The sequence below is a fragment of the Panthera onca genome, chromosome B2 (assembly GCF_046562875.1).
Source record: "Panthera onca isolate mPanOnc1 chromosome B2, mPanOnc1 haplotype 2, whole genome shotgun sequence".
NCBI classification, from domain to species: Eukaryota; Metazoa; Chordata; class Mammalia; order Carnivora; family Felidae; genus Panthera; species Panthera onca.
Genome location: NC_138343.1, coordinates 2,372,677 through 2,393,264, shown reverse-complemented (window position 1 = coordinate 2,393,264; position 20,588 = coordinate 2,372,677). Strand labels below are relative to the sequence as shown.

The 20,588-nt window shown below is 39.6% G+C and overlaps 1 protein-coding gene across 1 annotated transcript; it reads left to right on the top strand.

Moving 5' to 3' along the window:
• Positions 1–17,860: 17,860 nt before the first annotated feature.
• LOC132666244 (putative olfactory receptor 1F12P) lies at positions 17,861–19,509 on the top strand. Its single transcript, XM_060614188.2, has 2 exons — positions 17,861–17,867; positions 18,566–19,509. Exons 1-2 carry the CDS (start codon positions 17,861–17,863, stop codon positions 19,507–19,509), a joined length of 951 nt encoding a protein of 316 aa, XP_060470171.2.
• The last annotated feature ends 1,079 nt before the right edge of the window (positions 19,510–20,588 follow it).

Here is a 20,588-nt window from a genome sequence, read left to right as displayed (position 1 = left end):
AATATATCTCAACAAGAATTTAGAATAAGAGTCATAAGACTAACAGCTGTGCTTGAAAAAAGCATAGAAGACACCAGAGAAACTCTTGCTTCAGAGATCAAGACGTAAGAACTAGTCAGAATGAATTTTAAAATACTATAACTGAGATGCACAATAAACTAGATACAATGATGGTGAGGATTGAAGGAGCAGAGGAGAGAATAGGCAAAATAGAAGATAAACTTGTGGAAGATAATGAAGCTGAAAAAGTGGGAAAGGGAATTACTAGACCAGGAGGGGAGAATTAGAGAACAAAGTGATTCCATGAAATTAAACAATATCATTATTATAGAGGTCCCAGAAGAAGACAGCAAGAAAAAGGGGCAGAAGGTTTATTTGAACAAACTGTAGTTGAGAACTTCCCTAATCTTGGGAAGGAAACAGGCATCCAAGTCCAAGAGGCACAGAGAATTCCCTTCAAAATCAACAAAAACAGGTCAAAACCATGACATAGCATAGTAAAACTGGCAAAATACAACAATAAAGAGAGAATTCTGTAAGCAGCTAGGGACAAAAGGTCCTCAACTGACAAGGGTAGACACATAAGGTTAGTAGCACACCTGTCTACGGAAACGTGGCAGGCCAGATGGGAGTGGCAGGATATATTCAATGTGCTGAATAGGAAAAATATGCAGCTCACAATCCTTTATCCAGCAAGGCTGTCATTCAGAACAGATGGAGAGATAAAGACTTTCCCAGACAGATAAAAACTAAAGGAGTTCATGACCACCAAACCACCCCTGCAAGAGATTCTAAGGGGTATACTGTGCATGGAAAGCAGCAAAGACTACAAAGGACCAGAGAACATCACCACAAACATGAAATCTACAGATATCACAACGGCACTAAATTCATATCTTTCAATAATCACTCTGAATGTAAATAAACTAAATGCCCCAATCAAAAGACATAGGGTATCAGAATGGATAAAAAAACACAATATCCATCTATATAATCCCTACAAGAGACTCACTTTAGACCTGAGGACACCTGCAGATTGAAAGTGAGGGGATGAAGAACCAGCTACCATGCTAATGGACGTCAAAACAAAGCCAGGGTAGCCATACTTATATCAACAAACTAGATTTCAAAACAAAGACTATAGCAAGACATGAAGTAGGGCATAATATAATTAAGGGGTCTATCCATCAACAAGAGCTAACAATTGTAAATATGCCCCCAACGTGAAACACCAAATATATAAAGCAATTCATAATAAACATACACAAATTTATTGGTAATAATGCCATAATTGTAGGTGGCTTTAATACTCCACTGACAACAATGGACAGATAATGTAAGCAGAAAACCAACAATGAAACAACCCTGAATGACACACTGGACCAATGGACTTAACAGATATATGCAGAACATTTCATCCTAAAGCAGAAAAATACACATTCTTCTCGAGTGCACATGGAACATTCTCCAGAATATATCACATATTGGGTCACAAATCAGACCTCAAAAGGTACAAAAAGATTAAGATGATGCCATGCAGATTTTCAGATCACAATGCCATGAAACATGAAATCAACCACAACAAAAACTTTCGAAGCCCTCAAATACATGGAGGTTAAAGAACATCTTACTAAAGAATGAATGGGTTAGCTAGGAAATTAAAGAAGAAATTAAAAATTCGTGGAAGCAAATGAAAATGAAAACAAAAGACCAAACTCCTTGGGATGCAGCAAAGGCAGTCCAATGAGGAAAATACATTGCAATTCAAGCTTATCTCAAGAAGCAAGAAAGGTCCCAAATACACAACCTAATATTACATGTAAAGGAGCTAGAAAAGGAGCAGCACATAAAGCTCAAGCCAGCAGAAGAAGGTAAATAATAAAGAGTAGAGCAGAAATAAATGATAAAGAATTTTTTAAAAAACAGAACAGATCAATAAAACTAAGGGCTCATTTTTTAAAGGATAAACAAAATTAATAAACCCCTAGCCTGACTTCTCAAAAAGAAAAGAAAGAGGACCCAGATAGATAAAATCACAAATGAAAGAGGAGAGATCACAACCAACAGCACAGGAATACAAACGATTTTAGAGAATACTATGAAAAATTATATGACAACAAACTGGACAATCTGGAAGAAATAGACAAATTCCTAGATACACACTACCAAAACTCAAACAGGAATAAATAATAAATTTGAACAAACCAATAACCAGCAAAGAAATCGAATCAGTTATTCAAAAATCTCCCAACAAATAAGAGTCCTGGGCCAGATGACTTCCCAGGGGAACTCTACCAGACATTTAAAGAAGAGATAATACTATTCTTCTCAAACTGTTCCAAAAAAATAGAAATGGAAGGAAAACTTCGAAACTCATTTTATGAAGCCAGCACTACCTTGATTCCAAAACCAGACAAAGACCCCACTAAAAAGGAGAATTGCAGGCCAATATCCCTGGAAAAACAGATTCAAAAATTCTCAACAAGATAGAAGCAAATCTAATCCATTAGTACATTAAAAGAATTATTCACCATGATCAAGCGGGATTGATTCCTCAGCTTCAGGGTTGGTTCAAAATTCACAGATCAATCAACATGATACTCCACATTAATAAAAGAAAGGATAAGAACCATATGCTCCTTTCAATAGTTGAAGGAAAAGCATTTGACAAAATACATAATCTTTCTTGACAAAACCCTCAAGAAATTCATGGTACGAGGAACATACCTCAACATCAAAAAAGCCATATATGAAAAGGCCCACAGCTAATATCATCCTCAATGGGGACAAACTGAGAGCTTTCCCCCTAAGGTCAGGAACACCACAGGGATGCCCACTCTCACCACTGTTGTTCGACATAGTACTGGAAGTCCTAGCCTCAGCAATCACACAACAAAAAGAAATAAAAAGTATACAAATTGGCAAAGAATAAGTCAAACTCTCACTCTTCACACATGACATGATACTCTACATGGAAAACCCAAAAGACCCCACCAAAAAACTGCTAGAGCTGTACATGAGTTCAGCAAGTCTCAGGGTATAAAATCAACATACAGAAATCAGCTGCATTTCTATACACCAATAAGGAAGCAGCAGAAAGGGAAATCAAGGTATTGATTCCATTTACAATTACATCAAAAACCATAAGAAACAGGAATAAATGTAACCAAAGAGGTAAAAGATCTGCATGCTGAAAATTATAGACTGCTTATGAATAAATTGAAGAAGGCACAAAGAAATGGGAAACTATTCTATGCTCATGGGGCACCTATGTGGCACAGTTGGTTAAGCATCAATTTCAGCCCAGGTCATGATCTCATGGTTCGTGAGTTTGAGCCCCGCATTGGGCTCTGTGCTAACAGCCTGGAGCCTGGAGTCTGCTTCAAATTCTGTGTGTGTCTCTCTCTATGTCCCTGCCCCATTCACACTCTGTCACTCCTTCTCTCAGAAATAAATAAACATTTTTAAACATTTTTAAGGAAAACATTGTATGCTCATTGATTGAAAGAACAAATATGGTTAAAATGTTGATACTACCCAAAGCAATCTACACATTCAGTGCAATCCCTATCAAAATAACACCAGCATTTTCCACAGGGCTAGAACAATCCATTCTAAAATTTGTATGGAATCACAAAAGACCCCAAATAGTCAAAGTCATGTTGAAAAAGATATCAGGGGGAGGCGCCAAGATGGCGGAACAGCATGGAAACTTTTAGTGTGTCTCAAGTCCATGAAATACAGCCAGACCAACACTAAACCATCCTACACTCCTAGAAAACTGACTGGAGGATTAACACAACAATCTGCACAACCTGAACCACAGAATTCAGCAGGTACGCGGCACGGAGAAGTGAACTTGGGGAACGAGAAGGTGCAGGAAGGGAGGTGCTTTTGCGAGCAGAGAGAGGATGGAGACTGCAGGGGGTGGGGGCGGAGAATACGGGAAAAGCCCCCCTCCCCAAAAGCAGCTGGAGGAAAGTGGAAAATTGGGAATGGCTGCAGGGACTAAACTAAAAAGGGAGAAAGGAGAAAGGAGAAGGTTTAAATTTCCATTACGACTGTAAACAAAGGGAGCGCAAAGGCTGCAATTCCGCAGCTCCATACCTGGCAGTGCTCTGGTGGGAAAGGTGAATCCCCAGGAACAGTGTGGGGTCCGGGAGGTTCTCGGGCCACGGGGAAAAGCGGTTCCACTGCTGGAAAGACATTTGGTACAGACTGTTGAAGCCACCTGGTCCCAGCAGACCCCCGAAGGCAGTCACATTCACTGATGCTGGGGCAAGGTTGTTGAGGGTGAAGCCTGGTGCCAGATGTGTGTTGTGATTTTCCATAATCCGTGAAACGCTGATGCTACACTGTCTTGTGATCTTTTTCTGGGGCAGGCTGGCACCTGGCCACAGTCTCGGGGCCCCAGCAACAGCAGAGTCCAGCGGGCGTTCCTGGGTGCAGCCGACATTCGGCCATTGCTCATTTGGCCATTGCTCAGTGAGACCCTCCCGCACAGGGGCAGAACAGGTCAAGGCCGCAGTCCTTCAGAAGTAAGGGGGGGGGGGGGGGGGGGGGAAACAGCCGCATCTGAGACAAAACTCGGGAGGGGTACTGCCTGGGACCTGGTCACGGAGAGTGAAAACGCAGGGAGTGGATGAGAGCTGAAGACCGAGGACAGGTGCGAGATTGCTGATTCGGGAGAACAGACCGGGTGGCTGGGTAGCGCCAGTTTTCACCGCTCCGCACATGCGCATGAGCACCAACCAGGACTGCAACAATCCACCCCAGTAGGCTGGCAGCGCCATCTAGGGGAGAGCGGAGCTGTTACACCGAGCCCTGCCCAACTGGGCCAACTTCACTCTTCAAGAACACAAGTCTCACCGCCAGCTTAATTTATGGACTATAAAGAGCTACATGGACTGACCTTTAGGGGAAACGAAGCAATTTCACTCCTACTTCAATCTGTGAGCAGGTTCATCATTCAATTTTTTTCTCTCACTTTTTCCTTTTTCTCTTTTACAATTCTTTTCTTTTTCTCGAATACAGAAAGAAAACAATCGCTTTTATTTTCAAGTTTTATTAAAAATATCTCTCTTTAATTTTTGTTACTATACTTTTTACTTTTTTGTAAATTTTTTCAAATTCTACTTTACTTCCATCATTTTATTTTAGTCTACTTCAGTGTACTCACCTTTTCAAATTTTCAACCAATTTCCTTTTTTCTTTCTTTTTCTTTTTTCTTTTTCATTTCTTTACTTTTTCTTGAATGCAGAAAGAGAAAAACTTCATTCTCATTTCAATTTATTTTTAAAATGTTTTTATTTAATTTTTATTACTATATTTTTTGCTTTTATGTAAATTTTTTCCAATTCTATCATAATCCCATCATTTTATTTCAGTCTACTACAGTGTATTCACTTTTTCAAATTTTCAAATGATTTATTTTTTCTTTTCTTTTTCTTTTTTATCTTTTTTCCCTTTTCATTTCTTTTCCTTTTTCTTACATACAGAAATGAAAAACTTCATATTTCTCTTAAATTATTATTAAAAATATTTTTCTATACTTTTTTCTACTATATTCTCTACTTTAGTGTCTTCATTTTTTCAAATTCTCAAACAATTTCCTTCTTTTTTCCTCTCCTACCCCTTTTTTGTTTGTTTGTTTGTTTGTTTGTTTGTTTCTCTAATCTGTCAACCACTTTCTACACACAGCCCAAAACACACCTAGTGTCTAGAATCATCTATTCAATTTTTTCAGTGGGTGTGTTTTTAATTTTTACTTTTAATATTTTTTTAATTTTAATTTTTTTAATTTCAATTTTTCTACATCATTAGTTCCTTTTCTCCATCCAAAATGACAAAACGAAGGAATTCACCCCAAAAGAAAGAGCACAAAGAAATGACAGTCAGGGATCTAACCAACACAAATACAAGCAAGAGGTTTGAACCAGAATTTAGAATCACAATAATAAGAATATGAGCTGTGGTCGAAAATAGACTAGAATCCCTTTTTGCAGAGATAAAAGAAGTAAAAACTAGTCAGAATGAAATGTAAAAACACTATAACTGAGCTGCAATCACGGATGAATGCTGCGGTGGCAAGGATGGATGAGGCAGGACAGAGAATCAGCGATATAGAGGACACACTTATAGAGAATAATGAAGCAGATAAAAAGAGGGAGATTAAGGCAAAAGAGCACGATTTAAAAATTAGAGAAATCAGTGACTCATTAAAAAGGAACAACATCGGAATTATAGGGGTCCCAGAGGAGGAAGAGAGAGAAATAAGGGTAGAAGGGTTATGTGAGCAAATCACAGCAGAAAACTTTCCTAACCTGGGGAAAGACACAGACATCAAAATCCAGGGAGCACAGAAAACTCCCATCAGATTCAATAAAAACCGACCATCAACAAGGCATATCATAGTCAAATTCACAAAACACTCAGGCAAGGAGACAATCATGAAAGCAGCAAGGGGAAAAAAGTCCCTAACCTACAAGGGAAGACAGATCAGGTCTGCAACAGACCTATCCACAGAAACTTGGCAGGCCAGAAAGAAGTGGCGGGATATATTCAGTGTGCTGAATCAGAAAAATATGCAGCCAAGAATTCTTTATCCAGCAAGGCTGTCATTCAGAATAGGAGAGATAAAAAGTTTCCCAGACAAACAAAAATTAAAGGACTTTGTGACCACTAAATCAGCCCTGCAAGAAAATTTAAGGGGGACTCTCTGAGGGGAGAAAAGATGAAAAAAAAAAAAAAAAAAAAAAAAAAAAAAAAAAAAAAAATATATATATATATATATATATATATATATATATATATACCAAAAGCAACAAAAGATTAGAAAGGACCAGAGAACACCACCAGAAACTCCAACTCTACAAGCATCATAATGACAATAAATCCATATCTTTCAAAACTCACTCTAAACGTCAATGGACTCAATGTTCCAATCAAAAGACACAGGGTAACAGAATGGATAAGAAAACAAGACCCAGCTATATCCTGCTTACAAGAGACCCACTTTATACCTAAAGACACCTTCAGATTGAAAATAAGGGAATGGAGAACCATCTATCATGCTAATGGTCAACAAAAGAAAGCCGGAGTAGCCATACTTATAGCAGGCAATCTAGACTTTAAAATAAAGATTGTATCTCAGGAGGAAATAGAAAGCTTGAACAGACCCATAACCAGCGAAGAAATCGAATTGGTTATCAAAAATCTCCCAACAAATAAGAGTCCAGGACCAGATGGCTTCCCAGGGGAGTTCTACCAGACGTTTAAAGCAGAGATAATACCTATCCTTCTCAAGCTATTCCAAGAAATAGAAAGGGAAGGAAAACTTCCAGACTCATTCTATGAAGCCAGTATTACTTTGATTCCTAAACCAGACAGAGACCCAGTAAAAAAAGAGAACTACAGGCCAATATCCCTGATGAATATGGATGCAAAAATTCTCAATAAGATACTAGCAAATCGAATTCAACGGCATATAAAAAGAATTATTCACCATGATCAAGTGGGATTCATTCCTGGGATGCAGGGCTGGTTCAACATTCGCAAATCGATCAACGTGACACATCACATTAACAAAAAAAAAGAGGAGAACCATATGATCCTGTCAATCGATGCAGAAAAGGCCTTTGACAAAATCCAGCACCCTTTCTTAATAAAAACCCTTGAGAAAGTCGGGATAGAAGGAACATACTTAAAGATCATAAAAGCCATTTATGAAAAGCCCACAGCTAACATCATCCTCAACGGGGAAAAACTGAGAGCTTTTTCCCTGAGATCAGGAACACGACAGGGATGCCCACTCTCACCGCTGTTGTTTAACATAGTGCTGGAAGTTCTAGCATCAGCAATCAGACAACAAAAGGAAATCAAAGGCATCAAAATTGGCAAAGATGAAGTCAAGCTTTCACTTTTTGCAGATGACATGATATTATACATGGAAAATCCGATAGACTCCACCAAAAGTCTGCTAGAAGTGATACATGAATTCAGCAAAGTTGCAGGATACAAAATCAATGCACAGAAATCAGTTGCATTCTTATACACTAACAATGAAGCAACAGAAAGACAAATAAAGAAACTGATCCCATTCACAATTGCACCAAGAAGCATAAAGTACCTAGGAATAAATCTAACCAAAGATGTAAAAGATCTGTATGCTGAAAACTATAGAAAGCTTATGAAGGAAATTGAAGAAGATATAAAGAAATGGAAGGACATTCCCTGCTCATGGATTGGAAGAATAAATATTGTCAAAATGTCAATACTACCCAAAGCTATCTACACATTCAATGCAATCCCAATCAAAATTGCACCAGCATTCTTCTCGAAACTAGAACAAGCAATCCTAAAATTCATATGGAACCACAAAAGGCCCCGAATAGCCAAAGTAATTTTGAAGAAGAAGACCAAAGCAGGAGGCATCACAATCCCAGACTTTAGCCTCTACTACAAAGCTGTCATCATAAAGCATATCATTTGGAGGAATGTTAAAATATATAGAGAGATAGAGAGATAGATAGATAGATAGATAGATAGATACAGATAGATATAGATATAGATATAGTACTTCCACCCTTGGTTGATTGCAAAACTGCCCACAGTTTTGCACTCCTCCCTGAATCTATGCCTTTTTGCAGTGTGGCTCTGAAGCTCCTCCACCAAGAGGGAGAGCCTTTCCCCATTCTTTGAAACTATGTTGGTCTCATGGCTTGCACTGGCCAACAGAATGCAGTCGAAGTGACATGGTGCCACTTTAAACCTAGACTTCAGAGGCTTTTCATGGTTCTACTCTCTCCCCCACCCCTCTCTCTGCCTACACCATAGAACAACTCAAGCTATCCTTCTGGGGGATGAGAGATCACATCAAGCACATAGAAGTCATACCAGCTATGGACATTCTAGAACAGTAAGCCCTAAATGAACCCAGTAGCTAACTGCAGGGATTAGAATGAGCCTAACCAAAGCCAGAAGAACGACCCATCTGAGCCTAGCCCAAATTGCTGACCCACATAAGTGTGACATAAATAAGAAAAAGCTAACAGTTACACACCCTTTGGCATCTAGACACATAGGTTGGCACTGGGGACACACTACCACACGTGGTCATTTTTCCATGCACATACAGCGTCCTTGAGTTTAGAATCCCAAAACTTCTGGGTGGTATCCCCAAACTGACATATGAACTGAGGCTTTAGGAGGCATTTCACTGCTGTATCAGGCTGAACACTTTGTGGGGTTAGGGTACATGACAAAATGACCATGTGCCCATTGTCTCACCTCCTTTGCCAAAAAAATGGACCTTCTTATCTCAGGCAACATTGATAAATCAAGCATTTGGAAACCCAGAGAGGTGGTGTTGTTGACAGAGTAGTACAGTCAGGGAGGACAAATCCTATATTCAGAGAATAAGTCAACTCATGCTAGAAAAGATTATTTGTTATTGGTGTAATGTTTGATAGTTGATGTTTGGGGGCCTCTTGGAAGGGGGAGGAGATGCGTGTTAGAACCCTTCCTGGGAGACTGTGAACAACTTCCAGATCTTTTAATTCCTTGGATCTCCCTGGAGGATTATCTGCCAGGTACATTATCCCTAGGGTTGCAATTGGGAAACCCACAAAGGGGATAAAGTAATTGTTACTCGAATTGAGAAAGCTTGGCAAGATTGGGTTCCCAGGCATGCAAAGAAGCTGTAAACTCCAGTGCTGGGGAGTCCTGAGGTCATTCCAGCCCTCACTACACCAGATACACCTTCCCCAAGAAGCATCCCATCCCTCATCCTTGTACATCCCGGAGGAGGGACAACATCCTTTTTTTTTTTTTTTTCCTTCATTTTTCCCATTACCTTTTGACTTATAAGCTAAAGTCTCTTCTCAGAAGATTCCTGATGTGAGCATCTGGTAAGTGTTGTGGAAAGTGAGCAGATCTGAGAAAAATGGAGGAAGCATGTCTTTATTAGGTAAGTAAAACAAGTTCAGGTTCTACTCAAGGTCACCAAGCATTGTCTAACATACAGTAGTGACTAATACTATTTGTGGAATGAATGAATGAATGAATGAATGAATGAAAGCCCTCCCTGTGAAGGTGTAAAATCTGAGATTTAGTAGTGGCTTAGTGAAAAGTTGACTAGATTTCAAATCAATTAACTCAGATACTGGCTCTGCTAACACTCAGTGTCTACATAATGAGGATATGTGACCATATTATAGAGGTGTTATGGGGATTAGCAAACTATGAAACATGTAGTGTGGCATAGAGTATTTGATAGTGGTAAGCCTTGTCTTCATAGTTTTTCTATTTTTATGAAAATTGTATTATTTTTACAAAATTATAGAATTTACTCAGCTGATTTCATGTACTTTTCATCATTTTATGATGTTTCCAAGAGTGAAAACATTTGGTCCTATCAAAGCAGGGAGGGATGGGGTCCTCAACATTATCACCACTGCCCCACCTTCATGCATGGATGAAATCAATAAAATCTATGGTTATGCATCCAGAGTATATTTTCACATGCCCATAACTCCTTCTTTATGTCTCCTATATATTGTTGAAAAGCTCTTTCTGCTCCCTCCAGAATATCTATTTTCTGGAATATTCTTTCGTATATTTTCTATAAATGAATGTTTCAATATTCAGATCAGTTCTTTATCAGAATCATATAAAGAGCTTAGGATAACCGTTAACAATAGGCTTGGGTCAAAATGAAAGAATCCTAAAAAAATATGTACCTGCAAAGGGTTGGATAAATGAGGACCAAAATGCCAAAGGGTATGAACTTGGCCCAAGGTAGGAACAAAAAAGCAGGAATCTGTGTCTTCAGAACTGAGTTTAGGAAGAATTGCTAGGTATGGAAGGTGCAAAGGTGAAAGGGAAAATAAATAGGGGACATCCTTTTAGATGGTAAAAGCAATTAAGAAATAAGTCAAAGTTGAAGTAAAGCAAGTACTATGTGACTCTCCCCCTTTTTCTGAAAATCTACTTTATTCTTCCCTCTCTGCAAACAGGTTTCCTTTGTTATTCAGTCCACATAGCATAAAGTAGCAATAGCCCCGTTCTAAATTTTTATATCTCCTATGTCCAAGAACTAAGTCACTTCACCTGGCCATTTCCCCACCACCTCCAAAGCTACTGAAAGTGACAGGGCAGAAACTCCGATGGAAGAAGAGAAGAAATTACAGGGGCCATTTTCTCTTTGGGTTTCTCTTTAGGTAGAAATGAAAGACCTATACACTAGTAATAACTGTCAAGGCAGAGAGAGAGGCATTCGAAAACTTCTGTGCAAAGTGGAGAAAGTCATGGCACTTTGGATCCAGAGAACCCAGGACTCATTCGCATTAGTGTGTAGAATGCCTTTCTCTTCCACTCACTTTCACGCTTCTGTTATCTGGTCACTGGAAAAGTAGTCCAACAGATTTCCTCCATTTTCTTGTTTCTTCCACCAGACTCTCCACCACTTCAGCTAACATACAGAACAACAGGGCTAGGTGTAGAAGCAAGAATAGAATCCCAGTTCGTATTGTCTTGCATCCTCTGGCATGCAGTTCATCGCGCCTAAAAAATCAGTTTGTATTCACAGGCAAATATAAATCGTTGTTCATAAAACTGGGTTTCCCTACGCAAAGATGAATAAGATTCATTCTTACCCCATGTTGTCATTAGTCCATGTGCTCTCCAAAATAACTTGTAAGCAAGGAAGAGCCATGAAAGCAAAACAAGAAAAAAATTATAAATATTTGTATCTATCTATGTATGTATTCTTAAATGCTATATGGCCTCAGGGCAATGCAGTAGAGAATGTCTTAAGAGAAGCTTTAGGTATGGTGGTCAGAGTATTTCAAAGTGAGAAAAGCCAGAGAATCATAAAGTTTCAGTTGTGTCAGGAACTTCTAAGGGTGGGAAATTAGTCACAGCAAGAGATAAGACTAGACAGGTAAGAAAGGGGTAATGAAGAAACTTGTGTGCCATGATAACTGGGAATTTGGGTTAAAGGCAATTGAAACCTTTGGAAATTTTTAAGGGAAGGAGGAAATTCTTGTTTTAGAGTGATAATTCTTTAATAAGTATGAAGGAGGACTGAAAGGGGGAAAACTGTAGGAAGGAAGACCAATTTGAGGGTTATTGCAAGTATCCACACAAGACATGATGAGGGTCTGACACAGTCATTACAATCAGGAACAAAGAAAAGCAGTATGGGTGTGAGAAAAGTCAGAATCAACAGGGCTTGGTCATGAACTGGATGAGTCAAGGATAACTCTAAAGTTTCTGGCTTTGATTTAAAGCTCCTCAAGGGTAGAGACCATGTCTCTCTTATTCATTGTTCTCAATGCCTAAAACAGTCGCTTTCATGGTGATAAATTTTATTATTTTTTTCATGGTAGATTTTAAGAATCTATTTGTTTAATAATAATATTCTGACTCCCAAAAAATAACATCGCTGGGGTTTAATTATTGACTGGATGTGCAGGTAAAGAGGTAAAGGAGAGGGAGTAGTCTGGGCTGACTCCCAAGTTTTCTTTTCTTGAACGACTGGATACATTGTGGTGCTGTTCATTGATAAAGGGCACATGGAGGGATGAACGGTCTTTGAGCAGGGAGGAGAATGTGATGGATACAGTTTGGGAAGTAGTAGCATAAGATGTCTGTGACATCCAAGTAGAAACATCCAGACAGCACCAGGAATGAGTCTAGAGAAATAATTTAGGAGAGATTGGCATACAGATAGTATGAAAGCCATGGGAGTGAATAGAATCATTCAGGAACATGTGTAGGATGAAAAGAAAAGAAAGCATAAGGAGCACCTGGGTGGCTCAGTTGGTTAAGCTGGGGTCATGACCTCATGGTTTGTGAGTTCAAGCCCCACATCGAGTTGTCTGCTGCCAGCGTGGAGCCTGCTTCAGATCCTCTGTCCCCTTCTCTCTCTGCCCCTCGCCCCCACTAGTGCTCTTCCTCTCAAATAAATAAATAAACATTAAAAGAAAGAAAGCATAAGACAAAACAACAATAAAAACAAACCAAAGAAACAGAGAAATGTCAACATTTAACCGGCTGTCAAAGGAAGTGCATTTTGCAAAGGCAATTGAAAAGGAATGGCCAGACAGATGTGAGGAAATCTGAAAATAAACCCAAGGAAAAGAGTTTCTCAAGGGAAGAATTCTAGGAATTCTAAAAACATAAGGACTGAGAAGTGAACATTGGGTTTTTCAAGACTCCAAATAGCAATTCATTGGAGTGGCTGGGGCAACAGCAAATTGGCATGGGGGTGTGAGGAAATGAAGTCTGTGAGGGGTTGGGCAGTGGAGAGAGAATCAGGAGGATGGCCAGAGGTAGACATGTATCTGGAAAGGGAAGCCAAAGGAAGGAGAGACGTCAGCTGAAAGTCAAGATCCAACAGAGCAGGAAAACATTTAAGTTACAGAAAGGAGCAGCTGGTGGTGACTGGCTGGCTCAGTCCAAAGAGCATGCAGCTCTTGATCTTGGAGTTGTGGGTCAGAGCCCCACGTTAGCGGTAGAGTTTACCTATTTTAAAAAAAAAGGAGCAGCTGAGGCTCTGGAGAAGTGGGGCACAACGAAAGGAAAGAAGGAAGGATGAGTGGAGGCACAGGTAAGTTTCTTGCACTGATAGCAGAAAGTTGGACACATCCATTAAACCCTGGTTCTATTTTCTCTGTGAAAATAGGGGAAGTGATGTGAAGGCACATGCTGGACATTCAAGAAGGGAAAATTTAAAACAGCCACTGTGGAGACTAAGGAGGAAACCTGACCTACCAGTTCTGGCCTGATCACCAACAGTTTGCATTTATTGAGTAACCGTTACTTGCTGAGAGTTTTGCACACATTAACTCATTTCAGTTTCACAAAACTGTTAAGGCAGGTGCTATTATTTTCGTTCCTTTTTTTGATATATATTATTGTCAAGTTAGCTAACATACAGTGTATACAGTGTGCTCTTGGCTTCAGGAGTTAATTCCCATGATTCATCATTTACATAACAGCACCCAGTGCTCATCCCAACAAGTGCCCTCCTCAATGCCCATCACCCGTTTTCCCCTCTACCCCACCCCCAGTCAAACCTCACTTTGTTCTCTGTATTTAAGAGTCTCTTATAGTTTGCCTCCCTCTCTGTTTGAAACTATTTTTCCCCTTCGCTTCCCCCATGGTCTTCTGTTAAGTTTCTCAAGTTCCACATATGAGTGAAAACATAGGATATCTGTCTTTGACTGACTTATTTCACTTAGCATAATACCCTCCAGTTCCATCCATGTTGTTGCAAATGGCAGGATTTCATTCCTTCTCATTGCTAAGTAGTATTCCATTCTGTATATAAACCACATCTCCTTTATCCATTCATCAGTTGATGGACATTTGGGCTCTTTCCATAATTTGGCTATTGTTGATAGCACTGCTATAAACATTGGGGTACATGTGCCCTTTTGCATCAGTACTCCTGTATCCTTTGGATAAATTCCTAGTAGTGCTCTTGCTAGGTGGTAGGGTAACTTATTTTTAATTTTTTGAGGAACTTCCACACTGTTTTCCAGAGCAGCTGCACCAGTTTGCATTCCCACCAACACTGCGAGAGGGTTCCCATTTCTGCACATCCAGGACAACATTTGTTGTTTCCCGAGTTGTTACTTTTAGCCACTCTGGCCGGTGTGAGGTGGTATCCAAATGTGATTTTGGCTTGTATTTCCCAGATGATGAGCAATGTTGAACATCTTTTCATGTGTCTGTTGATCATCTGGATGTCTTCTTTGGAGGAGTGTCTATTCATGTCTTCTGCCCATTTCTTCACTGGATTACTTGTTTTTCAGGTGTTGAGTTTAGTGAGTTTTTATAGATTTTGGATACTAACCCTTTATCTGATATATCATTTACAAATATCTTCTATTCCATCGGTTGCCTTTCATTTTTGTTGATTGTTTCCTTTCCAGTGCAGAAGTTTTTATCTTGATAAGGTCCCAATAATTCATTTCTGCTTTTGTTTCCTTGCCTTCATAGATGTGTCAGCTGAGGTCAGAGAGGTTTTTGCCTGTTTTCTCCTCTAGGGTTGTGGTAATTTCCTGTCTCACATTTAGGTCTTTCATCCATTTTGAGTTTGTGTGTATGGTGTAAGAAAGCAGTCCAGGTTCATTCTTCTGTATGCTGCTGTCCAGTTCTCCTGGCACTGTTTGCTAAAGAGACTTTTTTCCATTAGTTACTCTTTCCTGCTTTGCCAAAGATTAGTTGGCCATATATTTGTGGGTCCAATTCTGTGTTTTCTATTTTATTCCATTGTTCTATTGCTTGTTGTTGTGCCAATACCATACTATCTTGATGATAACAGCTATGTAGTAGAGGCTAAAGTCTGGGATTGTGATGCCTTCCACTTCGGTTTTCTTTTTCAACATTACTTTGGCTATTCAGGGTCTTTTGTGGTTCCACACAAATTTGGGAATTGTTTGTTCTAGCTCTGAGAAGAATGTCGGTGCAATCTTGATTGGTATTTCATTGAATGTGCAGATTGCTTAGGGCAATATAGACATTTTACCAATATTTGTTCTTCCGATCCATGAGCCTGGAATGTTTTTCCATTTCTTCCTGTCTTCTTCAATTTCCTTCATAAGTTTTGTATGGTTTTAAGCATACAGACCTTTTACGTTTTTGTTAGGTTTATTACTAGGTAGTTTATGGTTCTTGGTGCATTTGTGAATGGGATCGATTTCTTGATTTCTCTTTCTGTTCCTTCATCATTGGTGTATAGAAATGCAACCGATTTCTGTACATTGATTTTGTATCCTGCAACTTCGCTGAGTTTATGTATCAGTTCTAGCAGTTTTTTGGTGGAGTCTTTCAGGTTTTCCATGTAGAGTATCATGTCATCTGTGAAAAGTGAGTTTGACTTCTTCTTTGCCAGTTTAGATGCCTTTTATTACATTTTGTTGTCTGATTGCTGAGGCTAGGACTTCCAACACTATGTTAAACAGCAGCGGTGAGAGTGGACATCCCTGTTGTGTTCCTAATCTCAGGGGGAAAGCTCTCAGTTTTTCCCCATTGAGGATGATATATCCTGCGGGCTTTTCATATATGGCTTTTATGATGTTAAGATATGTTCTTTCTATCCCAACTTTCTTGAGGGTTTTTATTTAGAAAGGATGCTGAATTTTGTCAAATGCTTTTTCTGCATCTATTGACAAGATCATATGGCTCTTATCCTTTCTTATATTAATGTGATGTATCACACCGATTGATTTGCGAATATTGAACCAGCCCTGCAGCCCAGGAATGAATCCCACTTGATCATGGTCAATAATTCTTTTAATGCACTGTTGAATTCAATTTGCTAGTATCTTGTTGATAATTTTTGCATCCATGTTCATCAGGGATATTGACCTGTAATTCTCCTTTTTTGTAGGTTCTCTATCTGGTTTGGGAATAAAGGTAATGCCGGCTTCATAGAATAAGTCTGGAGGCTGTCCTTCTGATTCTATGTTTTGGAACAGCTTGAGAAGAATAGGTATTAACTCTGCTTTAAATGTCTAGTAGAATTCCCCTGGGAAGCCATCTGGTCCGGGACTCTTATTTGTTGGGAGATTTTTGATAACTGGTTCAATTTCTTCACTGATTATGCATTTGTTCAAAGTTTCTATTTCTTCCCATTTGAGTTTTGATAGTGTGTGGGTGTCTAGGAATTTGTCCATTTCTTCAAGGTTGTCCAGTTTATTGGCACAGAATTTTTCATAGTGGTGTTTTCTGTGGTGTTGGCTGTGATCTCTCCTCTTTCATTCGTGAATTTATCTATTTGGGTTCTCTCTCTTTTGTTTTTGAGAAGTCTTGCTAGGGGTCTATCAATTTTGTTTATTTTTTTCAAAAAAATAGTTCCTAGAATCATTGATCTGCAGGGTGCCTGGATGGCTCAGTCAGTTAAGCGTCCGACTTTGGCTCAAGTCATGATCTCACGGTTCGTGGGTTTGAGCCCCGCATCAGGCTCTGTGCTGACAGCTCCGAGGCTGGAGCCTGCTTTGAATTCTGTGTCTCCCTCTTTGCCCCTTCCCTGCTCGCATTCTGTCTCTCTCTCTCAAAAATACACATTAAAAAAATTTTTTTAAAGAATCTGATCTGTTCTACTGGGGGGGGGGAGGTGGATTCTATATTGTTTATTTCTGCTCTAATCTTTATTATTTCTCTTCTTCTGCTGGCTTTGGAGCTTCTTTGCTGCTCTGCTTCTAGTTCCTTTAGGTGTGAGGTTAGGTTTTGTATTTGGGATTTATCTTGCTTCTCAAGATAGGCCTGGATGGCAACATATTTTCCTCTTAGGACTAAAGCAGGTGCTATTATTATACAGGGGAGAACTAAGATTTGCAGTGGCTAAATGTTCCAGCCTTGAAATGATTGGATCTGGTTCCAGCTGGGCCAACCAGAGCCCACACACTACAAGACCTTTTCTGTCTCCCAAGGAGCCCCTCCATTTCTGTGCAACTATCTCATCTGTGTATGTGAATGCTGGTCTTCTTATTTATTTATTTATTTATTTATTTATTTATTTAATTTGAGAGAGAGAGCATGTGCACACCTGTGGGGGGTGGGGGAAAGGGCAGAGAGAAAGGAAGAAAGAGATTCCCAAGTGGGACTCTGTGCCATAGCACAAAGCGTGACACGGGGCTCCATCTCACAAACTATGAGATCGTGACCTGAGCCAAAATCAAGAATTGGATGCTCAACCAACTGAACCATCCAGGAACCCCCCAATGTTTGTCTTCTTAATTGGTGTCCAGGATAGTATTTTTTGTCCACATCCTGATCCAAGTTTCAGGAATCCTCCCATTCCATTGTGTGTTCTACAACTCCAAGACAAACAGGACCCAAAGTAATCATGATACGTTACAAACATGAACCCCCTTTTTTGTAGCTATGGTTAAAATAATACAAAACCATTAAAAGGACTCTTTTAAACCTGCCCTGTATTTTGCCATAACTTTTTCTCTGTTATCTTTTAGTTTTATCCACTTATATTATGTAGTTATACTACATGTGTTATAGAACTTTTACCTTACTTGTAAATATTTTCCTATGTTGCTCATAGCCTTCATGTCAACTATTTTTAGGAGGCTTAACTTTTTACACTTGTCAACCATGTTACCATATTTTTCTTTTGAATCTTAAAAAGATAAGATGGTTTACCTTCTTCTTATAAATCCTAAGTGTTTATGCCTGACTAGTTTTCAAGAGGGATGGTTCATAGGGTGTTGGATAAATATCTGGAAAATTTTTCTCATTAAATCTCAAAGTTCAACACAGAGTTACTTAGTGTGTCAGACTCACCGATGTTTTCCAACACACAGCAGGCAGCCAGGCAGCACCTGGCAAGGGAGGATAAATAAAAAGTCAACTGATAAAATGGAAGAACATATCCATGATCAGTGAAGCTCGGGGGAGACTACCAGAGAGGAGGCAGGATGGCCTAAAGAGAAAATATTTAGTAAACGGGACTAGGGGAGTAGACAAAAAATAAAAAGGGAAATTTTTTTTTATGTCAAAAATATTTCATCTTCTGGGTCTTCACGCAGAGATACCCAAGCAATGGAACAAGGAAACCAAACCAGTGCCTCCGAATTTCTCCTCTTGGCCTTTTCAAGATGGCCAGAGTGGCAGGCTCTCCTCTTTGTACTTTTCCTGTGCCTCTACTTAACAGGGCTGCTTGGAAACTTGCTCATCTTGCTGGCTATTGTCTCAGACCACCGCCTCCACACACCCATGTATTTCTTCCTTGCCAATCTGTCTGCAGTAGACCTCTGCCTGCCTTCATCTACAGTTCCCAAGATGCTGCTGAACATCCGGGCACAGACTCAGACCATCTCCTATCCTGGCTGCCTGGCTCAGATGTATTTCTGTATGATGTTTGCCAACATGGACGATTTCCTTCTCACAGTGATGGCATATGACCGTTTTGTGGCCATCTGTCATCCTTTGCGTTACTCCACCATCATGACCCAGTGCCTTTGTGCCTCTCTGGTGGCTGTGCCATGGATCCTTGCCACTTTGAATCCCCTCTTGCACACCCTTATGCTCGCCCGTCTGCACTTCTGCTCTAACAACATCATCCACCATTTCTTCTGTGATATCAACTCTCTCCTCCCCCTCTCCTGCTCCAACACCAGTCTCAATCAGTTCATAGTTCTGGCTGCAGTGGGGCTTATTTTTGTGGTACCTTCGGGGTGTATCCTGGCATCCTACAGCCTCATCATCTCTGCTGTGATGAAAATCCCTTCCACCCAAGGAAAACTCAAAGCTTTCTCCACCTGTGGATCTCATCTTGCCTTGGTCATTCTTTACTATGGAACAATCACAGGGGTCTATATGAGTCCCTCATCCAACCATTCAACTGAAAAAGACTCAGCTGCATCAGTGGTCTTCATGGTTGTAGTCCCTATGTTGAACCCCTTCATATACAGTCTAAGGAACAATGAGCTAAAGGGGGCATTAAAGAAAGCTGTGAGCCAGACCAAAATCTTCTCCCAGTAATTTGCACTGATTGAAAGGCATTAAACAGGAGGCAAGTCCTCATGAGATCATTGATATTCCAGTCACAGTTACAAAGCTGTTATCAAGTACCTAACTAAAGTTGGCAACGACCTAAATTTGTTACCTAATCACAGGATTTATCTATTTGAGCTCCCAAAGGTATTACTGTTGTTGGCAAACATGTGGACAATAAAGTCCCTGAAAATCACAGTAAAAAATATGAAATCAACATTCAATTGCATCATTAAGAACTTCCAGATGGCTCAGATCAACACGGAAACATACATGGGGAGTGCAGAATGGAGCACCTCCCCCCAGGCCTGCCTTCGTAGAGTAGGCAGGAGGGATGTAACCACATTGTTGTGCATGAAAAACAGTAGAGAATAAAATTACTGTATAATAAAGGTTTTTAAATCATAACTGCAATGAGAGGTTAAAGAGAAAAGATATTGATGAGGGTGTAAGAGGTCAGGTAAAGTTCAAGACAAGCCACACTTGGTCTGGGTCCTAGTTGCAAAGAAATAGAAATCAATTTTATTTTTACATAGAAACAATGAGAATATGCCAAATCCATTAAGGAAGCCTTGTAGGTAAGAAGGAGCATGGTGTGTGTGAGTGAGTAAATGTACTGAATAAACTAATCTGAATGGGTGAAGTGTCCACATGAGGGATTGTGAGGAATGAGGGATCGGTTGTTATTTCTTACCCTAATGTTTTTTATATTTAGTCACATTTTGTAATTGTATCATATGAATTCCCTATAACCTATCTTTATCCCTTGTGTGAAAAGCAGCATTTATATCATCCTTCTGAAATCTGTATAAACCTTCATGATGGTCTGCAGAGAATTACCTGGAAGACTATTAACCATTTTTAAACTTAAAGTCTGTGCTGTTATTTAGAGGTGTCTATGGGAGAAGCAACCACACCAGCAATTCAGAGCATATGCCTCTGTGATCTTTGATTTGGAACTCATAGCTTATGTAACAGATTGTTTTCTGTGTCCGTGTTATCACCTAGAGCCCATATGCCATATGTCCCATATATTAAGTCATACTATCCAAAACATCTCTTTAAAG